General features: G+C 51.4%; 6 protein-coding genes and 1 non-coding gene across 10 annotated transcripts; 4 read left to right on the forward strand and 3 right to left on the reverse strand.

Moving 5' to 3' along the window:
• Nucleotides 1-1,035: 1,035 nt before the first annotated feature.
• UBXN1 (UBX domain protein 1) lies at nt 1,036-3,434 on the forward strand. The gene is made up of 9 exons (XM_022591746.3): nt 1,036-1,117; nt 1,257-1,310; nt 1,399-1,493; nt 1,592-1,661; nt 1,821-2,012; nt 2,107-2,158; nt 2,275-2,391; nt 2,925-3,117; nt 3,290-3,434. The coding sequence occupies exons 1-9, from the start codon at nt 1,059-1,061 to the stop codon at nt 3,337-3,339; spliced, it is 882 nt and encodes a 293-aa protein (XP_022447454.1). The 5' UTR covers nt 1,036-1,058; the 3' UTR covers nt 3,340-3,434.
• Nucleotides 3,389-6,249, reverse strand: UQCC3 (ubiquinol-cytochrome c reductase complex assembly factor 3). Its single transcript, XM_022591747.3, has 2 exons — nt 6,042-6,249; nt 3,389-5,951 (listed from the first exon to the last, which is right to left on the reverse strand). Exons 1-2 carry the CDS (start codon nt 6,159-6,161, stop codon nt 5,802-5,804), a joined length of 270 nt encoding a protein of 89 aa, XP_022447455.2. The 5' UTR covers nt 6,162-6,249; the 3' UTR covers nt 3,389-5,801.
• Nucleotides 5,336-10,063, forward strand: LBHD1 (LBH domain containing 1). The gene is given in 3 exon segments (XM_089914702.1): nt 5,336-7,512; nt 7,514-7,710; nt 8,552-10,063. Coding segments are annotated over 3 exon segments (654 nt in total). The 5' UTR covers nt 5,336-7,321; the 3' UTR covers nt 8,818-10,063.
• Nucleotides 6,277-10,736, reverse strand: CSKMT (citrate synthase lysine methyltransferase). Of its 4 annotated transcripts, none has more exons than XM_089914694.1 (3): nt 10,688-10,736; nt 10,072-10,396; nt 6,277-9,908 (listed from the first exon to the last, which is right to left on the reverse strand). In XM_089914694.1, the coding sequence occupies exons 2-3, from the start codon at nt 10,136-10,138 to the stop codon at nt 9,253-9,255; spliced, it is 723 nt and encodes a 240-aa protein (XP_089770820.1). In that variant the 5' UTR covers nt 10,139-10,396; nt 10,688-10,736; the 3' UTR covers nt 6,277-9,252. The 4 variants fall into 4 exon arrangements, with proteins under 4 accessions (XP_089770820.1, XP_022447458.1, XP_022447457.1 ...); XM_022591750.3 differs by lacking the exon at nt 10,688-10,736 and having other exon boundaries at nt 10,072-10,205; nt 10,309-10,661; XM_022591748.3 differs by lacking the exon at nt 10,688-10,736 and having other exon boundaries at nt 9,199-9,908; nt 10,091-10,205; nt 10,309-10,661.
• On the reverse strand, nt 10,474-10,622 carry LOC115804160 (small nucleolar RNA SNORA57). Its single transcript, XR_004025013.1, has one exon. It is a non-coding gene; the product is annotated as a small nucleolar RNA SNORA57 (small nucleolar RNA).
• Nucleotides 10,737-10,745: 9 nt separating the features above from the next.
• On the forward strand, nt 10,746-14,430 carry C7H11orf98 (chromosome 7 C11orf98 homolog). The gene is made up of 4 exons (XM_022591754.2): nt 10,746-10,900; nt 11,052-11,176; nt 12,885-12,982; nt 13,067-14,430. The coding sequence occupies exons 1-4, from the start codon at nt 10,862-10,864 to the stop codon at nt 13,174-13,176; spliced, it is 372 nt and encodes a 123-aa protein (XP_022447462.1). The 5' UTR covers nt 10,746-10,861; the 3' UTR covers nt 13,177-14,430.
• Nucleotides 14,431-14,540: 110 nt separating this feature from the next.
• INTS5 (integrator complex subunit 5) lies at nt 14,541-22,379 on the forward strand. The gene is made up of 2 exons (XM_022591755.3): nt 14,541-17,877; nt 19,225-22,379. The coding sequence occupies exons 1-2, from the start codon at nt 17,798-17,800 to the stop codon at nt 22,202-22,204; spliced, it is 3,060 nt and encodes a 1,019-aa protein (XP_022447463.2). The 5' UTR covers nt 14,541-17,797; the 3' UTR covers nt 22,205-22,379.
• Nucleotides 22,380-22,469: the final 90 nt, after the last annotated feature.

The following is a 22,469-nucleotide window of genomic DNA, read 5'->3' on the forward strand; positions in this document are numbered from 1 at the left end:
CACCCAGGGACTTCCCTGGTGGTCCAGTGGTTAAGATTCCGCGCTTCCACAGCAGGGGGCGCAGGTTTGATCCCTGGGGACCTAAGATCCCACATGCGTGCGGCCAAAAAAAAAGGAAAGAAAAAAAAGAAAGCAAACCCAGGGTCCAGTCCGAAAAAAACGACTGGGAGTTAACCAAGCCCACAGAAAAGGCAGGACATCCCAGACACAGAGGGACGGGTATGTGCAAAGGCCGGGAGGAGGGAGAGTTTTGCAGTCTGCACAAGTTACCCTCAAGTGGTGAGAGATGAACCCCGCACCAACTACCAACATTTACACAGTATAGTCTTGCCAGGCACCTAAGGTTGGTGCTATTGTTATCCTCACTTTACAGATGGGACATCAACAAAAGAAAGGGTAGGAGGAAGCCAGACTACCAGCATTTAAGTTTCATCCTAGGTGACTGAGGTGTCATGGAGAAATCTTAATCAGGGAGCTGATGACAGGATCAGTTATTGTGTTTTGCAAAGATCCCTTTGGCAGTAGCGCGGAGGATAGCTCAATTGCCCGAGAGGACGAGCAGATCAAAGGGTGTGCACATTTCTATGGCTCCTGATAAACACTGCTAAATAATTTTACAACCAGTTGCGCTAAGGGGCCATATCGGGAGCTGTCTTGATTCGCCCAAGGGTTTCAGGGCGGCATCGCCCTTCTACACCGCTGCGGGGCACCCGGGCTTGGGCGGGGGAGTGTGAGCTGCCTCCCGGGCCGCTACTCCTACGCCCCGCCTGTCCCCTCAGCGCCAGGTCCTGGCAGCCGGGCCAGGCCTGTGTTTTCTGGCTCTCTGCGGCACCCATCCACTTCCGCCTCCACGTGACCCAAACAGATTCGGGCACTTCCGCTTCCTCTAGGCTTTCTTCTCGTCGGTGTCCAGGGCCGGTCCGGAGCCAGTGAGTGAGCGAGCGTCCGGCTGGGGCCGTAGGGGGCGGGTTTCCGCACCGGCGGGGGACGCCCCGCACTGACCCTCTCCGGCCTTCTCGTCCCCTCCAGGTCCCCGCGGAAGCGGTGGTGGCGGCGTCATGGCGGAGCTGACGGCTCTGGAGAGTCTCATCGAGATGGGCTTCCCCAGGGGACGCGCGTAAGGGAGCCCCCTAACACCCGTCCGCGGGGGTCGCCGACCTGTCCAGGCCTTTACCCCAGCCTGGCCTCAGGCTCTACGCCCCAGCCTGACCATCGCCATGGCTCGTGGGCGCTATTCACGGTGTTTCTGCCCCCAGGGAGAAGGCTCTGGCCCTCACAGGGAACCAGGGCATCGAGGCTGCGATGGACTGGTGAGCGCTCAGACCGGGTAGCAGGTGACTGGGGACTCCTACGATGGGCAGCCTGAACATTAACCTCCCTCCCGACTTTCCCTGCCAGGTTGATGGAGCATGAAGACGACCCAGACGTGGACGAGCCACTAGCGACCCCCCTTGGACATATCCTGGGACGGGAACCCACACCCACTGAGCAAGGTGGCCCTGAAAGTCCTGCTGGAGGGACCCAGTGTGATTATTCAGGAGGGCCTGAGAAGGAGGATGAACGGGTGATAATACTGATTGCTTGTTTGTAGGACCTGAGTCTGTTGTGGGAGAAAGCAAACCCGTTTTGACTGAAGAGGAAAGACAGGAACAGACTAAGAGGTATGAAGAACGAGCTCACATTTCTGAGGCTCCTCCTCCACCTCTCCCCAGAGGTGTTTGGGACTGTGTTCCCGGATTCTGTTTTCTGAATCCCTTGTTAATAAACACACCCTCCCAATGTATGTCCATTTCTCTTGAACTCTTTCCTCTGCAATACAGGATGTTGGAGCTGGTGGCCCAAAAGCAGCGGGAGCGTGAAGAGAGAGAGGAGCGGGAGGCACTGGAACGGGAACGGCAGCGCAGGAGACAAGGGCAAGAGTTGTCAGCTGCCCGACAGCGGCTACAGGAAGATGAGATGCGCCGGGCTGCTGAGGAGCGGAGGAGGGAAAAGGCTGAAGAGTTAGCAGCCAGGTCTGGGTGCTGGGGGTGTTGGCTAAGAGATGAGAAAGGAATCAAGATTTGCATTGTCAGTGTCTGACCTACTTTCGTTCTGTCTGCATTCCAGACAAAGAGTCCGAGAAAAGATCGAAAGGGACAAAGCAGAGAGAGCCAAGAAGGTAGGTGATTGGGTACATACTGAGGGTCATGAAGTAGGGGGACTAGTAAATCCCCTTTTCTAGCTTCAGAGGGAAGGGTTGGGCTTAGTGCCTGATTGTTTAACTTTGTCCTCCAGTATGGTGGTCATGGGGGTTCTCAGCCATGCCCACCAACAACAGAGCCAGGCCCCGTTCCCTCCTCTCCCGGCAAGGAGCCTCCCACGAAGCGAGAGTATGACCAGTGTCGCATACAGGTACTGATTCTGATTCCTGTCTTGCTCCTGGGACCCTTTGTTGGCTTGTAAGGCACCCAGCCCAGCCCAGAGCTTTTTTCAGTTACGTTCCCTTTGCCAGACCTCTCCCGTCTTTGTAAATGACTTTTGAAATCCTACCTCCTCTGCTCTTAGGAAAGATATCAAATTTTACTTGCCCCAGTCTTATATAAATCTATGTCTCTTTCATATTCAGCAGTTAACTTCTTACTTGTTCATCGTATTTTCATTTGGCTTATTTTACAGCTATTTGCACGATGTGGTACCTATCCAGATATTTTGTGTAACCTTGTCTTTGTTTTCCTTAAATTGTGAGGGAGCTAGGAGCCTCTCTTTTCAGTGTTCAGTAAAGCCAAGCCTAAGTGGTTGTTCATTAGCTGCTTTAAATAGTAGTTATGCTGGTTCAGTCTCTCTAAGAGGAAGGAAAAGCCAACTTTGCTCTTTTCCTTTTCCTTACATGGGCGCTTCACTCAGTTTTGACACTCACAATTCTGTATTTCTGTCTTGCCTTCCAGGTCAGGCTGCCGGATGGGAGCTCACTGACCCAGACATTCCGGGCACGGGAACAGCTGGCAGCTGTGAGGCTCTATGTGGAGCTCCACCGTGGGGAGGAGCTAGGAGGGGGCCAGGATCCTGTGCAGTTGCTTAGTGGCTTCCCCCGGCGGGCCTTCTCAGAGGCTGACATGGAGCGGCCTCTGCAGGAGCTGGGTATGACACGTGGGACCTGAAACCAGGAGGGGGATAGGGGACATGCCTGAGAAAGGAAGGGATGCAAAGAAGGGACTTTGTGGATATAGTGTGAGGCCAGGAATTTGGGGGGGCGGGGAGGGTGGGCAAAAAGCAGATCTTTTGGTTCAAACCTGTTTCGTTCCATCTTCAGGACTCGTGCCTTCTGCTGTCCTCATTGTGGCCAAGAAGTGTCCCGGCTGAGAGGCCTTTATCCCACCATCCTTCTCTGACCTCTCTTCATCTTTGATAAAGCACTGACATTACCTTCCTAATAAATAGACCCTCTGAGTTCTGTATGCGACTGACTCCTTCCTGAATGGCCGGGAGGGACAAAAGGAAGGCTTTTAGAACAGACCCTATGCTTCCTCTTAAATTTCCACGGGAGACTTGTTTCTAATCTCTGGGTCTGATGAGTTGCTTGGGAGGTTGAAGGGGAGAGGTGCTGGAGTGTGGGGTGTACGTTGGATAGCATCTTTTGCTCCTATGGGTAAGGCAGTACCTAAGCCTGAAATCCTTAGTAGCTATGTGCCTTGACTTCTTTAATTAAGCCTAGTTTCCTCTTTAGTAAACAGGGATAACAGTGCCTGTTAATTGGGGTTGTGGGGGCTTACATAATGCTGATGTAAGGTGCTTTGGCACTGTGCCTGGCACCTGGTAAGTCCCCAATTAAGTATTAGCTAGTAGAAGGGTAGTTTTTAAAATGTGGCCATTCGGGCTTCCCTGGTGGCGCAGTGGTTGAGAGTCCGCCTGCCGATGCAGGGGACACGGGTTCATGGCCTGGTCCGGGAAGATCCCACATGCTGCGGAGCAGCTGGGCCCGTGAGCCATGGCCACTGAGCCTGCGCGTCCGGAGCCTGTGCTCCGCAACAGGAGAGGCCACAACAGTGAGAGGCCCGCGTACTGCAAAAAAAAAAAAAAAAAAAAAAAAGTGGCCATTCACAGTGAGAGGAGCCATAGTGTGACCTTCACAACTGCGTCTCTTCTGCACTAAAAAGCATTGAGTACTTAATATATACCACACAGTTTTAAGTGCTTTGTATGTATTAACTGAGATATGAAGGCAGTATTATCTAGCTGTAGGTACAATGATCCCATTTTAGAGATTGGGACACCAAAGCATATGACTTGTCCAAACTGACACAGCTAGCAGGTAGCAGAACCTGGACACATCTCTGGGGAGCGTGACTCTAGGGCTCATGCTCTGAACTGCCAAGCTCCCCTTGCGCTGCTGCTGCTCACCTCATCCTTGTGCTCCCTCAGACAGCTGCTGACCTCCCTCCTCTCATACCCCGACTAGGAAAGAGGCCACAAGTAAACTGTAAAGGTCGCACATGACAAATGTGCTCAGCTTACGACTTCACCATCTAGTAGCTGAAAACCGCACCAATGCTCATATCTGGGTTTACACCTCAGTGTTACCAAGCTTTATTTAGTGTGTTCCGGCTTTATTTAATACAAGCAGGCCCCCCCATCCCCCATCAATTGCAATCTTGTTTGGAACCACAGGACATAAAATAGACAAAAGGGGAGTGAAATGGTTGATTTCGCTGTAGGGCGGCCACCCCACTGATAGCTTTATCTCATCCCATCGGTGGCATCGCCAATGGATCCTGTGATGGATTCAGAAATTGAAAGCCACTACAGTGAAAACCTTGTGGGAGGAAAACCCCAGTGCATTTAGTGAGAGGCTGCCCTGTGCCTGGCACTGCACTTTACATTCCTAAGTTCACCTTTTTACAACTCTCAAGATAATTGTCACCATTTATTTATTTATGTATTTATCTGCACCAGGTCTTAGTTGCAGCACTCTGGATCTTCGTTGCAACATGTGGGATCTCTTAGTTGCGGCTTAGTTGCGGCATGCGAACTCTTGTTGCAGTACCTGGGATCTAGTTCCCTGACCAGGGATCGAACCAGGGCCCCCTGCATTGGGAGCATGGAGTCTTAGCCACTGGACCACCAGGAAAGTCCCCATTATCACCTTTTATGGAACAGGACTAAGGCTCAGAGGTTAAAAACATGGAGGAGTTGAAACAAGATCTGACTCAAAGCACAGCCCTTTGACCGCTCCTACCACGAATTAAGGTCCCAGAAGGCATTATGGCACATGTTAATTGCTAGAAGCCCCTCTCCAACCTCATTCGAAGGACAGGCACCCAGAGTGTCCTCTATGGGTATTTACTGCACAAGTTTCCAGGATAACGATTTCAAGAACATCACTTGGTTATCCCCGAAAGTACACTCCCGCAAACCACGTGACCTGACGTGTGTTCTGAAAACGTGGTCGCTCTGCCTATAGGGCTTCAGCGTCACATGAAGGGCGGGGCAGGCGGGAGCTGCACTCAAGCCCGCCCGCAGCACTGACCCCCATAACACTCTAGGCTTTTATGGGCGTCCAGCCGCAGTGCTCACTCTCTGGATGGAGGAACATGATTTATTGGTTCCTTCAGTTAGCCACATCCGATGCCCTGGCCCAAGACGTGGACGTTAAAACACAGTCGGTGCAGGGTTTGAGGGGGAACGTGCTCACCCGGCGGCAGCTCCCCAGGTCCCGAAGAGGTCTGCGCGTGTCTGGACTCCCCGCCGGCCCACAGAGGAGTAAGGCCGGCTCGGGCTCCTGCGCTGCAGCGGAGGTCCCGGCGCGCACGGGGGCAGGTCTGGCCTCAGGCTGACTTCCCGCCGCCGCCACTCATCCAGTTCTTTCTCCAGGCGACGTTCTCTTGCGTGGCCGCGGCCTCCTGCAGAGTGGCCAGAAGTAGCTCTTTGGTCCTGGCCACCTCGTTCCTGCGCTGCGGGTCCTGCTCCGGCATCTTCTGCGGGCAGAAAGGGAGGTTCGTAGTCCGGGCTACCAGCCTGCGGTTCTCCGCCCGCTCGCCCCACCTCGGCCTCCCAGCCGCTCACACCTTTGGCGTTGCCTGCTTCTGCCGCTCTCCCGGGGTCACGAGGACAAAGAGCCCGGTGCCCACGCCAGCCCCCACGCCCAGCACTGCGCCCGCGATCAACGCTTTGCGCAGGGTCTCCATGGCCGACCGCGCGACCAGCGAGACGCACTCCGGGGCCTCCAGTAGCCTAGCAAGGCCGCCGCGACGTTTCAATCTGCGCAGGCTAGAACGCCTCACACAGGAAACCATAGAGACGGGGCCGGCTAGAGAGGGCCTGGCCAGAGAAACGTTTCGAAGCTAGAGCGCCTGGGTGTCAAGACTAGGTTTAGCTGAGGAGGTTGACCACGTCAAGAGGTGTTGGCACCCAGGGCCGAGCGTGGGGCCCCTTGTCATGAAATCCCGAGGAGGATTGCTAAGGGGAGAGTAAGTGTCTTCATTGTTGCTGTGGGCTTTACAATTGCCCAGCTCCGGAATGTCCTGATCAGTAGAGGGTCAAGGCTGTGCTGTGCTTTTCCAATACAGTACATAAGGACATTCAGATACTTATAAACATCAATCTATTGACTGCCTTCAATCCCTTCAACTCCTGAACAAAAACTCAAAGCCAAGTGTACCGGGTGGGGAGAACGGTATATTTATGTTTTCTTTTTATTTTGCTTGTTGAAAGTAAACGTTACCTTTCTCTTCACGGTATATAACCTTGTTTTGTTTTTTTTTTAAACCATGGATTTTGTGTAACATACCGAATTCTAGTTTGGAGAAGAAAACACCTCTTAGTTGTGTGACCCCGGGCAAATCGTTTAAGTTCTTTGTTTCTTGGTTTCTGCATCGGAAAATGAGGCTAATAACAGTATTTATCTCATAGTTTTAGGATAATTAAATAAGTTTATACGAAAAGCATTTAAAACAGTTCCTGGCAAATAGCATACACCATAAAAATACTCATTAAATAAGATACAAAGAAACATGTCAATGTGGGAGACCCAGTAAGAACCAGGAAATTCCAAGTTTGTTATCAAAGCTCTTCACTCACAGGGCTTTAATCCAGATGCCCTCGTTAACTCCTACTTCTGCCTTTCCCAGTGTCACCAGGGAGTGAGTAGAAATAAAGCCCCTATTCCACCTCTTGGGATTGTCCCCTCCCCTGAAAGGCCTATAATCTCCTTGCATGTCAGCCTCTTCTCCTCAGAAGTGATAAAGGGGCCAGGCTCCAAAGCAGATTAAAGGAACAGTCTGTGGGGTGCTCTGGGCAGGGATACTCCACTGAGTTCAACCACCCTGCACTCCAAGAATCAGCACGCATGGCCCTTGTGCCAGGGAGCAGCGAGGATGGGCCTTGGCCTCGAGATGGCCCAGGCTCCTCCCAGCAACCAGAAAGTCCTAGACTCACCAACCCTCTCTGGGAGGACAGAGGAGAAATTGGCCAGGTTGAAGGTCACCAGGATGTTCAGGTTAGTACTTCCGCACCTTGTGTCTTGCTGTTGGCTCATTCTAATTTGGCCCAAGCCCCCTGCTATGCCCATCCAGGTTGTCTGTCAAAAGACCCGCCTCCCCTCCATCGTGGTGGAAGCCGCTGAGGCTGAAGCGAGTGAAGAGAGTGGGGAGCTCCGGTGGCCACACAAGGAGCTGCAGCTGCTCACTGATGATGAAGAGGACGTTGAGGTGTTCCAGGACCAAAGTGAAGAACCAGGTGAGGGAGGTGGCTGGTTCAAATGAGGCTGTTGTGAATGGGATGGTCTAAGCAGGACAACTTGGTTGTGTCTCTTGCACTAAGCAGCACACAGTAGGTGCTCAGTAAACACGGTGAAGAAAAATGTAGAGGTGGGAGATTAAAGTCAAGGTGGGGCTTCCCTGGTGGCGCAGTGGTTGAGGGTCCGCCTGCCTATGCAGGGGACACAGGTTCGTGCCCCGGGCCGGGAAGATCCCACATGCCGCGGAGCAGCTGGGCCCGTGAGCCATGGCCGCTGAGCCCGTGAGCCATGGCCGCTGAGCCTGCGTGTCCGGAGCCTGTGCTCCGCAACGGGAGAGGCCACAACAGTGAGAGGCCCGCGTACCGCAAAAAAAAATAAAAAAAGTCAAGGTGGTTGGCAAAGTTGATGAACTTTAAAAGGCAGTTGTGATGTCAGGTGACACCTTTTAATATGTATTTTTAATACTTTTAAGATATTTTTGTCATGGGGGAAAAGAATAAAATCACCCCAAATCCGACTACCCAGAGATTAACATTTTGGATGCCTTCTCCTCCAGCTTTTTCTTCATGTCTATATACTGTTACAGAAGCTACTTTTACTATATGCCAGGCACTGTGCTGAACACTTTTACGTATATTTTTCAGGACCCAGTGAGGAAGGATACTTTCTCCCTCATGAGGAAACTGAAGCTGTTAAGTTAGGCTCTTCATTATAATTGCTGTATTATTTTTATAAGCAAAAGAAATTACATGAATTTATCTTAAAAAAAAATCCAGTAATATATCAGGTATATTTTTCACTGTTAATGGGCTCTTTAACTCCCCCCCTCCCACCCCCCAGGCTGGACTTGGAGCTCACTGGACCCCAAATCTCCCTTAAGAACCTTTAACCCAGAACTCAGCTGGGGGCAGGAACAGGTAGATCAAGATGCCTACTGGATTCCAGAGGAGACAGATTGTCAGGAAGCCCCCAATCCCTGTCCTCTCTGGGACTCGGCATCAGGTTCCCATGTGCGCAGAAGCTGCTTTGTGGAATATTCCCATTTCCTGCCTCCCAGGAGCTTTGAGGGTAAGTATCACTCTCAAACATTTTACCTAGGTTTATGAAGCCCTTCTACCTATCCTTTCACAATCTTCCCCTTTTACAAGCTGAGAAAAATGAAGCCTTACAGGTTAGGCCCCTGGGTCACACACAAGTCATATCCAAGGAATTTGGATTAAGAATTCCTATCTGTGCTTTTAGGAGTTCGGTTAACTGGGATGGGGAATGACCCACTTGTACCTTCTTTATTCAGCGCTCATCTTGTGCCTGGCACTGTAAGTATTTCACCTGCTGTTGTACGGAATCCACATAACTCCAGGTATTACTCCAGCCTTGCAGATGAGTGAACTGGGGCACAGAAATAGTCAATACTGTGTGCACACAGCTAATAAATATGAAAGCCCGGATCCAAATCCTCATTTTCCAGTCATCTTGCCAAGACAAAAGCTTTCTCCAACTCCTCACCCAACAGAAACACTAGGGTCAGGTTTTAAAAGTCTTTAATTGGAGCTTTGAACCAAGTAAGCAAAGTAGGTGATGCCCCCGAAAGGGCCCAGCTCCTGCACAGACACAGTGCAGCCTTGGGACCCTTGCTCCAGGCAGGGCAGCCGCACATCAGGGTCCTCATCTGAGAACTGAATCAGGGTCCCGCCAGGGCTTAGGACCCTCAGGCACTCTGACAGCAGCTGGTAAGCCCCAGGCAGACCAGCCTGGGCAAGAGCATCCCAGGTACCCTTGTCTAGCACTAGATGGAAAGAACCTGAGGAAGCCACTGGCTGCAGGTTGAGGGCATTAGCTTGCATAAAGTGGAGGCGTGAGGCAGGGTGCCCCGGGCACAGGGGTGTTTGGCCTTGGCCACCTTCCAGGAGGCTGTTCATGTGGGCCACCGCCACAGGAGAGAAGTCCACCCCCAACACGCCCACTGGGTGCGGGCATTTGGTGTAGAGGCCCGTACACAAGCTGGAGGTCCCACAGCCCACGTCCAACACCCGCGGTGGACAGGCAGCTGGTGCCTCCTGCAGCAGCGGCAGTAGGAGCCCCTGGGCTTCCTCGTATCCAAAGAACCAGTCGAAGGTGCCCGCGCTGCCCTGACGGGGCTGGGCGGGGAGCTTATCCCAGAGGCGGCGGTACGCCAGGCAGCTACCAGCCAGGGAGCCTGTGGACGAGTGGAGGACTTGCGTCACCCAGCGCCCAGTTCTAGCAAAACGCGACAAAACCCGCACCAATGTGGCCTGGGCCTTTAAGCGGCACAATTTCAGGGACTAGACTCCTGTGTAACGAAGAAGCCAACTTGCCCTCCCTCTGTCCACCTTCCCTACCCGCCACGGCGCGACGCACCCCCGCCGCCAGGCTCGCCAGGTGGAGGGTTCGGCGCAGGGCTGCCATCCGGAAGTGACGGCAAGGTCGGCCAGAGAAACTTCTGCGAAAATGTCGCCCGTACTCCGGCAGGGGCCTGAGGTCCAAGGGAAGATTTGCAAAATACGCTGTGAGGAATCACGCGTACAGCCTCCCTAACTCTGCAGCCTCGGAGAAAAGGAACGCGGAGACAAACTTACTACGGTACGAACGGCTTTTATTGTTTGCAACGGGAAGTGGAAGAAGAGGGGATGCGAAAGCTCCGGCTCCTGGGGCGGCTCCACAGACCTGAAATCAAAGGAGAAGGTGTGAGCACCCCGGGGAGGAGTCCGCTGAACCTCGGTTCTGCCCTGCTCCTTGGAGCCCTGTGTCCCGGCGCTTGAGGATAGAACCCGCGGAATGGAAGCCGCCGGTACCGAAGACATGACGCCGAGGGGGCCGGAGCCCTTTCCCTCTACCTCCGTACATTACGCGGACCGGGACCGCACGCCCGATCCCCGCCAAGAAAAGGAGGGTCAACAGGCCCCACCCAGAAACCCCGCATGGCCAGCCGGTGAAAACACTGGAGCCGACACTCACTCAGTCGCTGTCCTCTGAAAGGCCAAGGAGCCGCCCGGGCTCCTTTATATAGCTCCAGGACCCGCCCCCCCCCCCTCAGCTGCGATTGGCTAACGGAGGGCTGAGGGGTGGGGCGCACACGGACCCTGCGCAGAGCTGAAACGCTGGACGCTGAGCTGGTTTCGCAACGCAGCAATGGGTGCTCCGGGGGGCAAGATCAACCGGCCGCGAACGGTGACTGTGTGGGAGCCCGACCCTGTTTCCCAAGCGTCCTGGAGCCTTTACCCTCGCCCGAGATGGACTCGATGGGCCAGTGTCGCCGGGTGCGGGGTCCCGGGTCGCGGTGCACGGCACCCCTCTGATTAAGCATCTTCCTCTCCCTTAGGAGCTGAAGAAGAAGCTGTTCAAGCGACGGCGGGTGTTGAACCGGGAGCGGCGACTGAAGCACCAGGTGGTCGGGGCTGTGATAGACGAAGGGCTGATCACGAGGCACCACCTCAAGAAGCGGGCGTGAGTGCCAGACCCTCTCCCTCTTGGTCCTCCCCACCATGCCTCCTTTCCTCTTCCTTGTCGAGCTCCGGAGCAGCTAACACCTTTTTGCTTTCCTTGTGTACTCACGTTTATGCAAGGAACGTTTGTGCTTAAACTCTGCTAGTCTCTCACTGTACCTGTAGCTCACAACCTTTCTTTGGTTCTTGGACTCTGATGAGAATCTAAGGAGAGCTGTGGACTCCCCCACCTCCCCAAGTAACATTATTCACTCGCACAGATTATTTATTAATTTATTTATTTTGCGGTACGCGGGCCTCTCACCGTTGTGGCCTCTCCCGTTGCGGAGTACAGGCTCCGGACGCCCAGCCGCTCCGCAGCATGTGGGATCTTCCCGGACCGGGGCACGAACCCGTGTCCCCTGCATCGGCAGGCGGACTCTCAACCACTGCGCCACCAGGGAAGCCCCACACAGATTTTTTTATAAGTACATTTAAAAGCGCACACATAAGTGTGCGGCGAATCATTCGATGAATTTTCACAAGGGCACATGTGAGATTTTGCATATAATCTAGTTTTGGGGCAGAGTTCCCACCCCATTCTTTCATTGACTTGTTTATTATAAATATTTAGTTTATAAAGCGGCATAATAAATATGTTTGGTCCTTGTCTCTGCTTTCTGGCAGAGCTAAATTTCCTGAGTGATAAGAGTGACTTTTTGTTCATAAGGATCCCCTTTTGAGCACACCTAAATTTATGCAAATGGTGACTTAGTGTGGGGCTGGTCATCAGAAAGATGAAGTGATTAGAGGATTGGAAATTTAATTCCCTCTCACTGCTTGTGGGAAGGGGGTGGGTGGGTGTTGTAGATTAAGCTCTACACAACCTCTTGAACCAGCTCTTGATTGGTCAACTGGTGGAGGTACTGGGAGGCTGGCTCACCTGGAGAGAGCATGGAACCTCTGGCCCCTTCCATACCTTACCCTATGCTTCTCTTCCATCTGACTGTTCCTGAGTTGTATCGTTTTGTAATAAATCAGTAAATGCAAATACATGTTTCCCTGAGTTCCGTGAGCTGTTCTAGCAAATTATCGAGTCTGAGAAGGGGATCATGAGAACCCCAATTTATGACTGGTCAATCAGAAGCACAGGTAACAACCTGGATATGTGATTGGCATTTGAAGTGGGGGAAACCTTAACCTTTGGTATCTGTTGCTATGTCCTGGTAGATAGTGTCCAAATGGAGTTAAATTTGTAGGACACCCAGTCAATGTCCATTGAGAATTTGGAGAATTACTTGATGTGGGAAACCTCCCCCACCCACCACATCTGCTGTTAGAAGTATCAAGAATAAGGGACTTCCGTGGTGGTCCAGTGGTTAAGACCAATTGCGCTTCCAATACAGGGGGCATGGGTTCGATCCCTGGTCAAGGGAACTAAGATCCTGCATGTTGAATGGCCAGAAAAAAAAAAAAAAAGTGTATATATATATATATATATATATATATATATATGTATTTATATATTTATAAAATAAGAGGAGGAAACGTTTCTATTATGTACTAAATTTTAGCAATTAATGTTACTTTATGTATGTGTTAAGACTAGTTTTAGGTAAAGTAACAGTTCTTTGACTTGGATCCAAAGACCTTTTCAGTAACCAGGACCACTGTGTGGTCTGTATTGGTTCAGGTTAACCTGGATATTTTTGCTCTTACCAATCCTTCAGGTCCAGTGCACGTGCCAACATTACTCTGTCTGGGAAGAAGCGCAGAAAACTCCTCCAGCAGATCCGGCTTGCCCAGAAAGAGAAAGCAGCCATGGAAGGTGAGGCGAGGGCACAGAAGCTGGGGTGAGGGGGCAGCTGGGTTCATTTGGGTTCTTTAATGCTTCCTCTTTCCCTTTGCTCAGTGCAAGCCCCCCTCAAGTCAGCCAAGACTAGTGAACCACAGCCCAAATCAAAAAAGAAGACAAAAGTCCCCCAGGATGTAGACATGGAGGACCTTGAAGATAAGAGCTAAATGTCACACCCTTCCACCAGAAGATTCTCAGCTGGAGCCAGGAGGACTCGATGGTTATTTCAGAGGACTTTGGAGAAGGCGTTGCTCCTTTTCACTGTCCCCAGATTCCTCTTCCCTAATGGCCTAGTGACCTGCCCTGGAGGGATGTATTGAGAGGTAGAGGGTAGAAAAGAAAGATTGGAGAGGGGGTCCTAAGCAGTCAACTCCATTTGTAAAAAAGCCCTAGCATTCTCACTGAGATGTGTGTGATTAAATGTAGGAATGGGGATAGGCCATGAAAAGGGGCTGTGAGTGTGGAAACAAGACAATTGGGAAACAGGACCCACAGTTCTTACTTGACCAAAGGCAACAAGAAGCCACCCTCCATGATGGCCCTGTCTCCCCGATGAGTGACACTCTATCTTTCCATTTCTGACAAAAATAAGGTGTTCTGTAGAGATAGCAGAGGAGGTAATGGTCTTGATACTGGCCCTACCACCTCCTCTGTGTGACCAGGGTGGACAAGTGACCGTGGTTGTCTCTGCTTTCTTTGCTGGATTATATTTTTATAAAGTGAACATTATTTTTCCCTTTTAACGTTCAGAAATTCTGTTTGTTGGAAGCCAGGGCTGGGGTGGTTAATTAAAGTGAGAAGCTGTGTGTGCAGAGATGTGGTCAACTGGGGAAAAGCATATTCTCTCCTTGCTCTGTTAATCAGTGCAGGCTTCCTGGAAGAGGGAGGGTTTGGGTACAGTGTTGCGCTCCCCCCTCCTCAAGTTTATATTTTGAACATTTTGAAACCTTCGGTAAAGTTAAGAGATTAGCACACTGAGCCCTTAAATATGCACTCTACTTGGATTTACCAGTTTTTAACATTCGGCTAGACTTGATCTCCTTACCCGCTTGCGTATATATGTGTGTGTTCAAGTATGTATAATTGTTGTCTTTGCTGACTCATTTGAAAGTCAGTTGCAGATGAGATTTCATCCCTTAGGACATGCTTCTATATAGCCAAAACACCTAAGACATTTAACATTGGTGGAATAGCTAAAATTCAGGTTTTCATATTCACATTTCCTCAGCTGTGGATAATATTTTTTATAGCTGTTTATTGTTTCCTCAATCCAGACACAGTTAAGGATCACGCATAGCGTTTAATTGTCATGTCCCTTTAGTCTCCTTCAATCCAGAACAGTACCCCTACCTTGTCTTAGGTGACTTGGTGTCTTCGAAGAGTCCAGCCTAAATTAATTAATTAAAGAATATCTCACAGCCTGGGTTTGTCTGTGTGTTTCCATATGTTTCCTCATCAATAGATGTAGGTTAAGCATTTCTGGGAAAAATTCTACATAGAGGATATTGTGTACTTCCCATTGCATTTCATCAGGAAGTAAGTGTTGACTGAAAAAAAAAAAACCACAACCTAAAGGTTGAGAATTATGTTTGATTCAGCAGACTTGCTGAAAACTTAAACCTGGAAGACAGCCTGTCAGATAGCTCTGAGGTAAGGGAGGAGCCAGGATATAGAGGTGTTTTTGCAACAAAAACCGGGTAGTTGGAACATCAAAGATTATTGTTAATTAAAGAAAATCAGACTTCTCAAGTTAATTAATTTAGTGCTTTTCTATGTATGGGAAGATGCAAGAGTCTCGGCTCTTTGAAATCATTCCTTTGATATGCTCCTTAACTACCTATGGCCAGTATCCTGTTCTTTTTCCTCCTGAATCTCCTCAGGGTGCACCGCTGGGGATGGCTGCAGTGGTTGATGGTTTGATGGAGGGCAGCCTGTTTGGAGACCGTCGGAGACAGTCATAGTGGCTGATTGCTTGATGGCCGCAACATTGTTTGTTTTCTGATATAGGAGGCAGGCGAATTTTTCGTCCACACATATAATATTAGTTTGTCTCATTATTGGTGATTCCTAGTGTTAAGTGGGTGTCTGTCAGATTTCTCCACGGTTAAGGTATTCTTTCCCTTTGTAATTAATAAGCAATCTATGGAGTGATACTTTGAGATTGTATGAATACCCTGTTCCCCAATGACCTCTCAACAATGGTTTTAGCATCCATGATGATCCATACCTGAATTAGTTACTGCTGCAAAATGGTGATTTTTCTAATTGTATCATTCATTCATCCATGTTACTCATTTTACATATTCTGTAAAGGAAACCCCTACTTCCTTTTTAAAATCTCATTTTGGTTGTTAAACATCTGTTACTATCACTTTTTCATGCTCCAAATCATACCAAACTGGCCAGCCAAAGCCTGTGTCTTTTTTTTGAGGAGGGTGTCCGGGGGGGCACACAGGATACAGCATCTTGGTTCCCCAACCACGGATTGAGCCTGTGCCCCCTGCAATGGAGGCACAGAGTCTTAACCACTGGACCACCAAGAAAGTTCTGGTCCTGTGTCCTTTTGACACAGCACCACCAGTATCTGAGCAATTCCTTGCTGTCTGGCACAATATGTTCCAGGCTCACCTGCTACTTCCCTTGGGCTAAAACTTGGTATCAGCTATTTTTCTATGGAGACAGTATTATGTCCAGTTTTGAACACAGAAAGGAAAAAGTACTTGTGTGAAACTGAAGTATATTCAGATGCGGTAAGGAGAGGAGGGGAGAAGCTGCAGGGAGAAGGAATTTCAACATCTTGGCATCCCCATCTCCTTTCATAATTTTGTTCTACCCCCTGTGCCTACGGCAGAAAGGAGCTTGCTGCGTTCAAAGAAGAGTTTCTGTACCTGGTATTGTGCTAAATTCTTTACACAAATAATCTGAAGTGGGAATTTCCTGGCAGTCCAGTGGTTAGGACTCCATGCTTCCACTGCGGGGGCACGGGTTTGATCCCTGGTCGGAGAACTAAGATCCTGCATACTGCATGGCATGGCCGAAAAAAGAAAAAGAAAAAAAAAAAGAGAGAGAAAGAAATAGGTGAATAATCTGAAGTGATCTTTGCAAAACGTTTGTGAGATACGATACAACATGCGCCATTTTACAGTTAAGGAAAGGGGCTCAGAGCAGCTGAGTCACTTGCTCAGGGTTACATTGCTAATTAATAGCAGACATGAATCCAGATCTGTCTAACTCCAAAACAAACACCCTTAGATTGTGAAATCTTTAAGGGCAAGGACCACATAATAGTCTCATAGCTGGAAGAATTTATCGGGTTCAAAAGGCACTTTTTTTTTTTGGCCATGTCGTGAGGCATGCGGATCTTAGTTCCCCCACCAGGGATCTAACGCATGCCCCCTGCAGTGGAAATGCAGAGTCTTAACCACTGGACTACCAGGCAAGTCCCCAAAAGCCACTTTTCATAGATCAAAAGTCAAGGCCCAGAGAAGGGAAGTGTTGGGTCCAAGTTTGAAGCAGAGCTAGGAGCAGAAATTGTCTCATTTACTGTCCTAGAGCATATACGCTTCATGAGTGATCGAACTTCTAAAATTTAAGAATAAATATAGAACCACCATAATTAATCATTTAGCTTTTCAAACACCGTCACTTGAAAGGTATCTTTAGAACCTACCAGCTGGTGTTATTCTAACTCATATTTCCACTGAGAACAGTAAGCCCTCTGGTTAATACAGGCCTCAGAACCTACCTTCCTTTGCATTCATCCAACCAACTATTAAGAGCCTGCTACATGCCAGGAAGACACAGTTGTATGTGATGATGATAAAGCCTTTAAAAAAACTGGCAACATCCCTGTTGTCAAAGAGCTGGAGTTCATTCAACAAATATAATAAAAACAGCTGTTGCTTATATAGTGCTTACCTACCATTGCAGGCACCAAGTGCTATACAGTAAACATATTACCTGGTTTAAATTTTCACAAGCCCGTGAGGTAATTGTACTATTAACATCCCGATTTCCAGAAAAGCAAACAGGCAGAGAGGGGTTAAATGTAGTACACAGCCGGTTAGTGGAACAGCTGGAACGTGATCTAGATAGACTGGTTGGAGCGGGGGCTCTTGATGAGGTGTATTATATCCTCATAAGGTTACCAAGCTCTCTCTGCAGCTATGGGGATGTGAGGTTGGGGAAGGCCCCCCTGCACTGGGAGACTGGGGAGCCTGACAAAGATCGTAGTGCTAACCTAGGACTGGGAGAACACCTTCAGCGTAGTCAGCCCAATTTTTTCAGGCTTCCTCCTCTCCCTCTCTCCTTGTCTTCTCTTCATCTTCTCTTACGGACTTTCACTCCTTTCTTTCCGTCTCTCTTCCGCTTTCCTTCTTCCCTTCTCTCCTTTAACTGCTTTTTACATTGTCACTGGTTATTGATTAAAATGTTTCCTAAGGTGCTTCCTTTTTTAAAACCTCGAGAGTTGAAAATTTTGTTTCGGCTTTAGGAAAATTAATTAAATCCAATTAAGTGGTCGCAGCTAGCCTTAGTCTGTGTAAATAGCCCTCTCGGGGGAAAAAAAATGGTTGCGTTGAGAGTGGGTCGGCTTCCCGCTGTCATGGGTGCAGCAGCCCCGTTCTGGGACGCCGACTCATCTCGGAACCAATGTGTGAGGGTCACGGACGTCGCCGGATTGGTTTTCCTGAGAGGCTTTGTCGCTGGTTCCTTTCGGGTTTCCCGGCAGCGCGCATGCGCCTCCTGCGCTCCGCCGCTCCCGCTTCGGGCTCGGGCTAGGGCTCCGGGATGTCCGCGTTGTGCGACCCTCCCGGGGCCCCAGGGCCTCCCGGGCCTGCCCCGGTCTCCCACGGTCCCGCGCCGCTCAGGTAGTCAGAGCCCCTGGCATCTTTCCCTACCGCGGGGTCCCGCGCCGATAACCAGCCTTCTCGGCAGAAACCCGGATCCCACCTCGAGAACTCGCGTCAGGGTTCTCAGAGATTCCCGGACGGGTCTTCCCAGAACTCAGGGACTGCCTCACCAAAACTCTGGGCTCCAGTGCCCGCACTCCCAAGATCTCGGTACTGCCTCCCCCTAAACCCCAATGCCCAGTTACCCCGGATCCTGGCCTTGCTCTTCCAAGAATTGGGAATATCAGAACTCTTGGGAAACCAGGTGCCCTGTCCCTTAGACCCGAGGGAACCCAGGGTCCCCTGACTTCATGGAGACTCCCTGAGCACCCAGGCCCAGAAACCCACAGAATGCTTTCTTCTAGCCTTTCCCTTGCTCTCCAACGGAGACACTCCCCTCACCGTAGAGTGGGTTTTTTTGGAGGAACCAGAGATGAATGGCACAGTCAGAGCCTTATCAACCTCTAGAGGATGCTGTCAGAAAATGCAATAAGAGGAAACAACACTGGCTTCTGAACCTCTAAGACTGAACCCATATGTTTCAGGAGGGGAAGGGTTGAAGGGCATTAGCTTGTCTCTGCCCTGGGGCACCTTGATTCCTGGGGCATACTGAGGGTTCTGGGAAGGTGGTGGCTGTTGTTGTGGTGGACTCCAAGTGGTTGGTGGTTAGGATGCTTGCAGAATATGGGAAGAAGCAGGTTTGGGGAGGGAGAGCTCTTACTAAGGGGCAAATTTGGGCTTAGAATTTTCTTTCCATTAAGAGCAAAATCCAGCGTTCTCGTTTGTATGTAGGGGGGAGTGCAGTAAAGCTAGAAAGGTGTGTTTAAAGCAGATGTTACAGGAACACAAAATATACTTACTCAATTCAACAAATATTTATTGAGTATTTCCCATATTCCAGGCACCCCAGTAGAAGAGGATCCACTGTTGAAAAGCAGAGAACTGTTAACTACCCTCTTGGACTTTATAGTCTGATTACTTACCTTGGTTTCCTTCCCTGTAAAATGGGATCATAATGGTACCTACCTTATTGGGCTGTTATCTGTATTGAAATAATACAAGTAAAGTACTTAAAAGAGAACTTGATGTACTACAAGAGTTATCTAATATTGATACTATTGTTATTTATTAAAAGAAAAATAGCTAGCATTTACTGAGTAACTAGTGTGACCTAGATATGGTGCTTACGTGCTTTATGAATATTATCTTTTGAGGGAGGTACAGTTATCCCTATTCTACATAGAAAGAAACTGAAGCTCACAGAGGGAATGTAACTTGCTCAACAACTCCCAACACTCTAACTCTGCTTCTTTTGCTTCCTTACAGTGCTCAGGAGCTGTCGCAGGAAATCAAGGCCTTTCTGACTGGTGTAGACCCTGTTCTGGGCCACCAGCTCTCTGCTCGGGAACACGCTCGCTGTGGCCTTCTCTTGCTCCGCTCTTTGCCACCTGCGCGGGCTGCTGTGCTTGACCACTTGCGAGGTGTCTTTGATGAGAGTGTCCGGGCCCACCTGGCTGCCCTGGATGAAAGCCCTGTGGCTGGTCCACCTCACCTCCGTCCACCGCCACCCTCCCATGTCCCTGCTGGGGGACCTGGTCTAGAGGATGTGGTGCAGGAAGTGCAGCAGGTGCTGTCTGAGTTTATCCGGGCCAACCCGAAGGCCTGGGCACCTGTGATTAGTGCATGGTCCATTGACCTCATGGGGCAACTGAGCAGCACTTACTCGGGCCAGCACCAGCGTGTGCCCCATGCCACTGGCTCTCTCAACGAATTGCTGCAGCTGTGGATGGGCTGTCGGGCCACACGCACATTAATGGACATCTATGTTCAGTGCCTCTCGGCTCTCATTGGTAGTTGCCCAGATGCTTGCGTGGATGCCTTGCTGGATACCTCTGTCCAGCATTCCCCACACTTCGACTGGGTTGTGGCGCATATTGGCTCCTCTTTTCCCGGCACCATCATCTCCCGAGTTCTCTCCTGTGGCCTTAAGGACTTCTGTGTTCACAGTGGGGCTGGAGGTGGAGCTGGTGGCAGTGGTGGAGGCTCTTCTCAGACTCCCTCTACAGACCCCTTCCCTGGATCTCCTGCCATCCCTGGGGAGAAACGGGTGCCCAAGATTGCCTCAGTTGTAGGCATCCTAGGGCACCTGGCCTCCCGCCATGGAGACAGCATCCGACGGGAGCTCCTGCGAATGTTTCATGACAGTCTGGCAGGGGGCACTGGCGGCCGGAGTGGGGATCCCTCCCTTCAGGCCACAGTTCCCTTCCTCCTGCAGCTGGCAGTCATGTCACCAGCTTTGCTGGGCACAGTCTCTGGAGAGCTGGTGGATTGCCTTAAGCCCCCAGCTGTGCTGAGTCAGCTGCAGCAACACCTGCAGGGATTCCCCCGGGAGGAGCTGGACAACATGCTGAACCTGGCCGTGCACCTGGTGAGCCAGGCCTCTGGGGCAGGTGCCTACCGCCTGTTGCAGTTCCTGGTGGACACAGCCATGCCTGCCTCAGTCATTACCACCCAGGGCCTGGCTGTGCCAGACACCGTGCGCGAGGCCTGTGACCGGCTGATCCAGCTACTGCTGCTGCACCTGCAAAAGCTGGTTCATCACCGGGGAGGGTCTCCTGGGGAAGGGGTGCTGGGCCCACCCCCGCCCCCCCGCCCTGTGCCCTTTCTAGATGCGCTAAGAAACCACGTTGGAGAGCTGTGTGGAGAGACGTTACGTTTGGAACGAAAACGCTTCCTCTGGCAACACCAGCTCCTTGGCCTGCTCTCTGTTTATACCCGGCCTAGCTGCGGACCTGAGGCCTTGGGCCATCTCCTGAGCCGGGCCCGAAGCCCGGAAGAGTTGAGTCTGGCCACTCAGTTATACGCAGGGCTGGTGGTCAGTCTCTCTGGCCTCCTGCCCCTGGCCTTCCGAAGCTGCCTGGCTAGGGTACATGCAGGGACTTTGCAACCTCCCTTCACGGCTCGGTTCCTGCGTAACTTGGCACTGCTAGTGGGGTGGGAACAGCAGGGTGGTGAGGGCCCTGCAGCCCTAGGGGCCCGGTTTGGGGAGTCGGCCTCAGCTCATCTGTCTGACCTGGCTCCTCTCCTGCTCCATCCTGAGGAGGAAGTAGCTGAAGCCTCTGCCTCCCTCCTGGCCATTTGTCCCTTTCCTCTGGAAGCCCTGTGCCCTTCCCAACTCCTGGGACTGGTGAGAGCTGGAGTGCATCGCTTCTTTGCCTCTCTCAGGCTGCACGGTCCCCCAGGGGTGGCTTCCGCCTCCCAGCTTCTTACCCGCCTCTCCCAGACCTCCCCGGCTGGGCTCAAGGCTGTCCTGCAGCTGCTAGTTGAGGGAGCCTTACATCGGGGCAACACAGAACTGTTTGGTGGGGAAGTGGATGGGGATAATGAGACTCTCTCAGTTGTTTCAGCTCCTTTGGCTTCGGCCTCCCTGTTGGACACAAACCGGCGGCACACTGCAGCTGTGCCGGGCCCTGGAGGGATTTGGTCTGTTTTCCACGCTGGAGTCATCGGCCGTGGCCTAAAGCCACCCAAGTTTGCCCAATCACGCAATCAGCAAGAAGTGATGTATAACACCCAGAGCCTCCTCAGCCTCCTGGTGCACTGCTGCAGTGTCCCTGGGGGGACTGAATGTGTGGGCTGCTGGGGGGCTCCCACCCTGAGCCCGGAGGCAGCCAAAGCAGTGGCAGTGACCTTGGTGGAGAGTGTGTGTCCCGATGCAGCCGGTGCTGAGCTAGCCTGGCCTCCTGAGGAGCATGCCCGGGCCACCGTGGAGCGGGATCTCCGCATTGGCCGGCGCTTCCGGGAACAGCCTCTGCTCTTTGAGCTGTTAAAGTTGGTAGCAGCTGCTCCCCCAGCCCTGTGCTACTGTTCCGTGCTGCTGCGGGGGCTGCTGGCCGCCCTCTTGGGCCACTGGGAAGCCTCTCGCCACCCTGATACAGCCCACTCCCCCTGGCACCTGGAGGCATCCTGCACCCTGGTGGCTGTCATGGCTGAGGGAAGCCTCCTGCCACCAGCCCTGGGGAATATGCACGAGGTATTTAGCCAACTGGCACCTTTTGAAGTGCGTCTGCTGCTGCTCAGTGTCTGGGGCTTTCTCCGGGAGCACGGGCCCTTGCCCCAGAAGTTCATCTTCCAGTCAGAGCGTGGCCGCTTCATCCGGGACTTCTCCAGGGAGGGTGGGGGTGAAGGTGGAGCCCATCTGGCTGTGCTGCACAGTGTCCTCCACCGCAACATTGACCGCCTGGGCCTTTTCTCTGGCCGTTTCCAGGCACCTTCACCGTCCAATCTCCTTCGGCAGGGGACATAGCCTTTCCATGCTCCAGAAGCCGAGGGAGGTTGAGCCAGGAGAGACAGACAGGGGGCTAAGGTGCTGCAGAAATGTGGAGGTTTCTCTTCTAAGACCTTGGCCTAAAAGAGCGCCGTCACTTTCTTCCTCTCCCACCTTTTTTTCTAAATAAAATTTGCCGAGTTGAGAAAAACAAGAGTCCGGTGCCTCTGTCTGATGTGGAGAGCCGGCAAATTCGGACAGCTCCTGTCTCTGAACAATCCCGCCCCCTCCCTCAAGCCCCGCC

Source organism: Delphinapterus leucas, chromosome 7 (genome assembly GCF_059928025.1).
Source record: "Delphinapterus leucas isolate spDelLeu-1000000601 "Yukka" chromosome 7, BTC_Dleu_Yukka2, whole genome shotgun sequence".
Classification (NCBI taxonomy): domain Eukaryota; kingdom Metazoa; phylum Chordata; class Mammalia; order Artiodactyla; family Monodontidae; genus Delphinapterus; species Delphinapterus leucas.